This window comes from Notolepis coatsorum (genome assembly GCF_963971535.1).
Source record: "Notolepis coatsorum genome assembly, chromosome: 16".
NCBI lineage: Eukaryota > Metazoa > Chordata > Actinopteri > Aulopiformes > Paralepididae > Notolepis > Notolepis coatsorum.
This window is the reverse complement of record NC_140180.1, coordinates 42,618,431-42,627,208: the sequence shown is the minus strand read 5'-3', so window position 1 is coordinate 42,627,208 and position 8,778 is coordinate 42,618,431. Positions and strand designations below refer to the sequence as shown.

General features: G+C 40.7%; 1 protein-coding gene across 1 annotated transcript in view; it reads left to right on the top strand.

Moving 5' to 3' along the window:
* The first annotated feature begins 5,748 nt into the window (after window positions 1-5,748).
* Window positions 5,749-8,778, top strand: part of tnmd (tenomodulin) — a 96,079-nt gene continuing 93,049 nt past the window's right edge. Inside the window, exon 1 of the mRNA XM_084331836.1 lies at window positions 5,749-5,904. Within this exon, the coding sequence (XP_084187962.1) occupies window positions 5,857-5,904 (48 nt within the window). The 5' untranslated portion in view covers window positions 5,749-5,856. The remainder of the gene's footprint in view (window positions 5,905-8,778) is intronic.

Genomic DNA, 8,778 nt, shown 5'->3' with positions numbered 1-8,778 from the left:
CATTTTTACATCCCACCACCCTCCCATAGGAAGGAGACAGGAATCCCCAGAGAGACTTCCCATGCGAGCTGTACAGATTGAAAAGAATATATTGCACCTTGAGCCATGTAAAAAATTGGTTTTAGGGCTCTCCGGGGAGGAGGCACTGAACCCATACACACTCAATAATCGAATTGAATCGAATACATACACAATAGAGTAGGACTCCTTCTTGAGGGTCCACTCACCTTGACAATCTGAGGAGGAGGCTCTGTACTGTTAAAACATGTTATAATCAAAGCACGTTCAACAGAGTAGCATTAAGCTAATGGCCGCTCCAACCGTCGGTCGCTACCGCCCCTGCCCGCGAGACGCAGAGCGAACGGCGCATGCGACCAGAGGGGAGCTTCAAATCCCCCCCCGCCTCTCCCCGTGAGGGAGAGGGGAGTTGAGAACCACGGCGGCGCGCGAGGGGCCGGAGCCACCCCGCGCTGGGCCTCGGCCGATAGCAGCAAGCTAACGTTTCCTAGCCTAGCCAGGTAGGCCACCTACTCACCTAGTGATCACAGCAGGCTAGCGCCGCAGCTAACAGCTGACTGGCTAACAGTAGGCCACCACTAGCACGTAAGCTAAGCAGCGATAGCAGCAAGCTAACGTTTCCTAGCCTAACCTAGATAGGCCACCTAGTGATCACAGCAGGCTAGCGCCGCAGCTAACAGCTGACTGGCTAACAGTAGGCCACCACAAGCACGTAAGCTAAGCAGCTATCACCTGAACTTGTACACAATGATATAACACTCACCCAGACAGGCCGCCGTTCTGAAACCCTCCTCACTTTTTAAGAGAAAAGATAAACAAGATGTTAACACAGTTTTACAACGGTGATTTTACCAACACCCGACGGAGCCAGCACAATACCCAACTGGCCTGTGTAGCTGACTTTGAACACAGATCTTCCGCTAATGAACATCTATGCCCATATCTCCTCGTGAGGGAATACTCTCATTTGGATATGAAAGATGGGGCCTAACACTGTGACAGAGAGACATCCACTCGTCCAGAAAACACAGGGATCACCAGTGTTAATGGTCGTGGCCCACTAGTTAAACTATAATGGGCTTCAGATCAAGGTCTTCCGCTGCTGCCTAAGAGGCTGAACAAAAGACCTTAATCTGGGGCCGGTGTTCGTAAACATTGTCAGTTAGCCCCCATAGCACTAACAGACAAGTGGAGCCGCAAGCAAAACAGTACTCACCCAACCTGAAACCCACCGCTTCTCTCAACAGCGGCGCGTCCTACAGTTCAGCTGTGTCCTGAAAGGTTTCACCCCAACCAACACAGCAAAGAACTGCAGTTGAGAGGCATGCAGCGGCGTGCTCCCAATACGAAAACCGGTGGAGGATTTTAGAATGATCACCATCTTCCAGACACTCCAGTGACGAAGACAATATCGCCGTATTTTCTTGAAAATAGTGAGAGAGAAAATAAAGATATGATGTCAACATATCTCCTTGTTCTTCCTTTCCTCGTAAACATTGCTCTTCCAGCCAATATTTTTCTCCATGTCAAGTGGGCATATGAGCAACACGTTGCTTGTGATGAAATTTGAGAAGGAGATGAGTGTGTGGCACCACCCCTGCTTATATAGGTAAGCGGATGGGGGTGTGGCCAGATGAATGCTGGCATTTAAAGGTACATTTTGAAATTTATTCAGTGTATATATGCTGAAGCGAGATATATGCAATGAGACGCTGAGCAGGAGCTAGTGTGATACAGAACTGATGTTCTTGGGGATGAAGGCTGGGTTAGGTTTAAAGACAGCACTGCTACCATCTCCACTGATGGCCAGGCAGTGACAAAGCGCATAGCTCAGAGCGCTTAGTAGATTCAAAGGTCATTCAAAGGAGCCCATTCAAGAGGCTCAAAAGGTTCCTTCATGCAGTACCCAGGTGACGTCAGTCAGGGGTCTTCCTTGATGTCCGCACTTGTGTCCCAGGCGATAGAGTACTTAGACTCAACACCAGGCCTGGAATCAGACTGGCGGAGGTCGAAGGCCTTGAAAGACGGCAGTGCTGACCGGTGTGTGCTCTGCCCCCCGGTGAGGTATGTGGGACTCCACCTTACGGAAATGGCGGGAGAGATGTTTCCTCACTGCCTCTACAGCATGGAATGCTGACGCTACCTTGTCAAAACAGGCACAGAAGAGACCACCGTTGGAGAGGGGGCCAAGGGGTAAGATGGAGAATTGTGCCAGAAGTCCATTGAGCATCTCTTTTCCCACTGCCAAATATGAAGTATGAAGAGCGCAGCGCAACATTGTTGGCTACACTCTGAGCCACAGAAACAAAAGACTCGTTGGCCAGGTGTTGGTGAAGACACTGTTTTGGTCTAGGCTTCCTGTCCAGATGCCAAATAGCATAGAGACCAAAGCATTCTCCGGGATTCCCCGAAGCTTGCTGTTGAACGTGACCAACCACCTGCATTAATGGCCATTAGGTGGTTACTAGATGCACAGGAATGGCTGCAGAGTGGTAGGTTTCTGGTGATACTACTCGCCAACCATACCATCAGGCTCACGGAGGGGCGGGGGGCTGGGAAGGGGAATCCACTTAGCCTTGGATGAGCTTGGTAAAATTCAGTCTCATGGGTGGGGCACCAGAGGCGGAGAGGGAGCTGGTAGAATCCAGAGACGGCTGGTCCTCGTTGTTGATGTCAGAGGTCAGAGGATGGTCCACAGTGCTGCCGGCAACTAGGGGCTCCTCAACTGGAAGATAATGCTATGTCTGCATACTAGCAGGAGGTTGGAGCCCTGGTTGGTGTTAGGTGCATTGAAAAATGATTTCAGCTGGCGTACTTCTCCAATAGGTGAAGCAAGATGTGAAGCATGCATGAAATATAACACTAGCTGTTAGCCATTAGTCATAGTAGCCCAGTAATGGAGTCAAACAGCATTTGTGTTACTCTGTAGTAGGCTATATGGGTAAAAATAACAGAACTGAATGACACTAATAACTAGAGGTACCCAGAGCCATCATAGGATGCCAATTAAATAAGTACAGTACTTAAATGAATGGGTATGTTGACCCTGTTCAGTCAAATTGATCCCATAACCTTACCCTTATCCCTATCCCTTACCTACATAATAATGTACATAATAATACTATAACACTGTACATACATCTGATTAGCACTATTACTCAGTAGTACTCATTTATATATATTTTGTATCCAGTTGAATTGGATATATATAAACTTATTTTCGTTGTACTGTACTTGTGCTGTATATTTACAATACATTGATCTAATCGAATTGATGTAAAATGCATTCAACCAACAACCGTTTTTAAATGAAATATTGGCTTGTGCAACTCAGAACATTAAATTAACAATGACAAACATTTGAAATGTTGAGCTATGACCCTATAGGGTTTGTATGATATATTGTACCTCCCTCTCTGCAATATATGCAACTTTAACAACTGAACCTTTGCACTGATGAACCATGTTTGCAACTCATGACATTTGACAGGGCCATACTGTAGCATGTAGTTGTTTGTTGTTGAGTGTGTGATGTGGCTTATTCAATTATTTGATATATATATAAATAATAATTATAATAATAAATAAACATTACAAAGACAATGTATAATAATTCTTCCCATCGCCAGTCGCTTACCCACCCACAAAAAACAACCAACAATAAAATGTATATTAAAAACACATGCTTAACCAAATAAGAAGGACTTATTTGTCATTTTATTGTTGTGTCATGCATTCAAAGTGTCCAACCCTTGTGAGTTTATGAGACTCCAAAAACACTGTTGTAGTGTTCCATTATTTAATTTCATTACATAATTACAGACTAATAGAGCTCGGTCTTAAACAGGCTTGGCAAATAAAATAAGATCCTTTCCTGAAGCTTTTCATATTCATCCCGCTCAAGAAAATCTACATAAATGGGGGACATTTTACTAAAAAGTACATCCCTTACCTCCCTGTAACAGGACAATAAAACAAAACAATGAACCTCATTCTCAATTTCCTCTAGCTCACACACCAAACAAAGTCTGTTCTCCTCTGGAATGGCATTAAACCTCTAGGGCTAATGAATGAATGAATGAAAAAGTTTATTTCTTGGACATGTTATTCTTCTTATTTCTTCAAACAACTCACAGTGTCTTGATCCGTCAGACCAAACAATCGTAACAACAAATTAAAAAAAAATCCTTAAAGGAAAAAAAACATTTAAAAAAGAACAAAGAAAAAAACTGGATTTATAAACAAAAGAGCAATGTGTTTGGTTAGCAGACATGTCCAAAAAAAGGAGTAGATGGAAGCTTAGCTTATTGATCCCTACCCTAGCAGTGAATATAGTACATCACTACATACATAATATACCATAACTTTGTTTATCCTCACTACTCATTTCTGTATTTTTCTAATGTGTATTTTTTTAGCTGCTTTTTAAATTGTGCCACATGTTTACTCATTTTGATGTATTCGGGTAAATTATTCCACAACTTCACTCCACACACTGATATGCACATGCTTTTCAGCGTGGTGTGTACCATTGGTTGTTTGAGATTCCCTCTCCCTCTTAAATTATATTCACCTTCCCTGTCTCTGAACCATTTTTGAATGTTGCCTGGGATTAGCTTGTATCTGGCTTTGTATACAATGAGAGCAGTTTTGTAATCCACTAGGTCCGTAAATTTCAATGCTTGTAGATTTATAAATAAATAAAAATGGTAATGGTAATGTTCCTGGCCGAATCTGTGCACATAGCGATCTTTGTCTTTTTTTTTTATTCTTTTTTTATTATACTTCATATAAGGCTCTGCACTGTAGCTATTCTTTATGAAACAATAAACAAGAAACATTTGACTCCTAATCCCCTGAATATCACACAATAACCGGTTCTGGAAAAATGAATGCCAAATGACTGAAATATCTTTTTAGCAAGTATCTGATCAGACATCTTCACAAGTCTATTTATATATCTCTCTCTCTCTCTCCTCTCGAATAACCAAATAGGTAATAGCTAACGTAAATACTTAGTTAACCTTGAGACGGGTAGCTCTAGGTGCCCTGTGTCAGCACGGAAGTGTTGCACGTTGAAGTATGATTGTTGTCGGTGTCAAGCTAATGCTTGTGGGAAGTCACTAGGGGGCAGAGCGGCTAAGTGTGAGTGAATGAATGAATGAATAAATGTGTGTGTGTGTGTGTGTGTGTGTGTGTGTGTGTGTGTGTGTGTGTGTGTGTGTGTGTGTGTGTGTGTGTGTGTGTGTGTGTGTGTGTGTGTGTGTGTGTGTGTGTGTGTGTGTGTGTGTGTGTGTGTGTGTGTGTGTGTGTGTGTGTGTGTGTGTGTGTGTGTGAGCAACATTGCCAGACATAGAGGTACTTCGCATCTGAAAACAGTAAAACCTAAACAAACAAATCAACAAATGTCTTATTTACTAAATAATAATACATAATACCTCTTGACTGACTTGTTAACAGAAACAAAAATGCTGCATGATTTCTTTCTGTGCCTCATGAATAAATATATTATGTACATGTATTAACATTGAGAATCCTGTGTCCTTCAACATTGTGAAAGTAGCACTGGATGTGATATATTTCTATCAATTTGACTCCATCTACAATTTTCCACCTTTGAAATGAGAGCTAGACTGGTGCCGGAGACATCTGCTTGGCGTATAATGGGAATCACAAGTGTTCTAGTAATTCCATCCATTCCATCTGAAACTTCCCTCCCCTTCAGCACACTCCCAAATTACCAGTGGAATGAAGTTGGGACTCTTTCCCTTCCAGAGGCTCAGTATTTTCCTCAGCTAGGAGAGTGGATCTGAAGGAAAATTCTCCTGGGCTTGCAATATGGAAACTAGCTCTCAGTCCAGCAGTCAACAGGTTCTGTGGAAAGATGTGAGTCTACAGTATTTTATTATTATTATTATTATTATTATTATTATTATTATTATTATTATTATTATTATTATTATTATTATTATTATTATTATTATTATTATTATTATTATTATTATTATTATCATTATTAGTAGTAGTAGTATTATTATCATTATCATTATTATTAGTAGTAGTAGTATTATTATTGTAATTTGCCTTATTATTCCAAATTAGACAAAGTCAATATTTGAATAAAATAATATACCACATACTGCATACCTATTTACTATTTGATTAATAGTTTGTTAAAATAGCTAAATGTGGGTTTCCAGAATTTCCATTTATTTTTGGACAAATCATGAAAGATCTTGTATTAGATTAACCACTGTCTTTTCATGCCTGTCAGATTTTAATCTTAAATATAAACACGTCATATATGGACATCTAAACTGGAATGGTGCATGATATTACATCTGAGTGTCTTCAGAGGAGTAATTCCTCCATCTGCTCCTGCTCTCCTCTGCCTCATCTCCCTTTATTGTCCCCCTGTATGCTCAAGTTCACCTGCTCCACTGCGTTTGCTTTATTCTACAATATCCTTTTCACAGTCAGTAACGTTTCAAATCGACCTTTTCTTTTTATTTTATAAAAAAAGAAAAATCACATATCATATTTGTTTTAGAAATATGATTTGCTTCTTGAGCTAACGGGGGACTGAAATCTGGCTCTGGAAATTCTAATTATTTCTTCTCAGATTCAGATTTTGTTCATCGTCACGTCTTTCATAAGGCACAGCATAAAGCTCTTCTGCCAGCGACATCAATAAAATAGGACATCAGAAAAGTAATAAAAATAAATAGCATTAAAGGTGTAGTTTTCTGGGCGTCAGAGAAGTGAATCATTTCTAAGGGATATTTATCTGTATAAACAAAATTGTATCCCTGGAACACTTTTTGAAACTTGAAACCTACCTGAAAATGAATGCTCTCAGGGCCTGCATTTTTTCTTTTTGTTAACAAATATATATTCTAGGCTTTAAAATGATTTCATTTTCATTCATGATAACATAAGAATGATTCTAAGAATTAGAGTAAATGTCTTTTGCAGGCTCTGCAAACAAATCCCCCTCCTCAGGGGCGTCGTTCTGGTATGGCAAGGTATGGCACTCGCCATACCTTGGCAAATAAAAATGTAAATTTTTTTTTTTTTTTTTTACAATTTTTTATGTTGATTTAGAATTCAAATGTCAACATTATGAACGAAGCTTCGAACTATTCGGTACAGCCCTAGCATGTTTTGATATTGTCAATTATCTCACTTTTACTAGGTGACTTTTACTGTGACTAACTGAAATATGCCCCAAAAAAAAGGAAAATGGAAGTTTTTTAATCAAAGGGCAGCAGAGACAAGTGATACAGGGACACAGGTAAGGTCTGGCTTAGTGATTATAATAGTGCAGTTCAGCATTCAGTAACCCATACTTTTTGTGAATGTGTTTTTGATACTACATTCTGTTGAACACACACTTCAAACCCGTACCTAAGGAAAATTGGCTCAATTGCAAGAAAAGTAATAGACAGTTATGATATTACATTCTGCATAATTCGTATGCAAAATATTGTGGTTCCCTGCTTTAGTCTGTTGACACATTTCTATACTAAAAATGCTTGTGTAGTCCTGTGTCATACCTAAATGTCATATAACTGAATTGTATAGAAACAACTCACCAAAAGTGACTATTGCACAACTGATTTGAAAAAAAAAATACACCAAGGGGGGGAAGCCCCCCTTCAACCCCCCCCCCCCCTCCCTCCCTCCTCGCCATACCTTGCCTTTTACTGAAACGACGCCACTGCCCCTCCTCCTCTGAAACTGTAATGTGCACCTTTAAAAAAGAATATATCATAATAGCTCTCATTTACAATACTTATCTCTCTTAGGTAATTGATGCACTGTTAGTTCTTTCTGAGAAATGATGCTTTAACATCAGTCACATTCCTCCAGTCAGAGAATGTCAATTGCTCTTCCAGATATACTCATCTGAATAATAGGTTGAAGAGGAGAATTCTGATTGAGAAACCACCTGTGGAATTTCAGAATACTTTCTCAAAGGATTCAAATGCACAAATGTGTAACCTTATAGCAGGCTTTCTTCAAGATCCCCCCGGACTGCTCTACCATGATTTTGGCTATAATTCAGTGATATGTGACAGGTACTGCCGTGCCTGTCCTCTTTGACCCTCTGTGGCTTTGCCCTGCTCTGATACAACACTACCGCTGCCTGTATGGTTGTGGCAGCTATAGCTAGTCTTTTTTTCTATTCCTGTTGTTTTTCTTAAGGAAGCGCTCCCTCTTCAATGAGATCAGCAGGGGGCACCAGACGCTCCTCCTCATGGAGTTCTAGAGGAGCTGGCTGACTCACAGCTCTTAAACCCCTTTAAAAACTCAGCTGGCACTGCACGCTCTCCACCTCATTCCTTCTATTTCTCCCTCTTTCTCTCTCTCTCTCTCTCTCTCTCTCTCTCTCTCTCTCTCTCTCTCTCTCGCTCTCTCTCTCTATCCAGGTCTGCCCCCCCTCTCTCATTCTGGTTAAGTTTCCATTGCTTATGCAACCTGCCAGAGAGTAGAGATTTCAGCCATATTTATTTTTCCCCGCTCGCAGAAATTCTCTCAGTAAGGAATGTCTGGCTCTCTGGTTATGCCATTCTGTTTCTCATCATACCTTCCTTGAGAAGGACGTCATGCTGTCAGTCATCTGGCAGTTTCTTTCACGAACACTGCCGCTATTATGTGAAATGAAGAATAATGACAATTAATGGCATATTATGACAATAAAACATTAATTAATTAATGAACACACTAGGGAGATGAATCAAGATTTTAAATGGATAT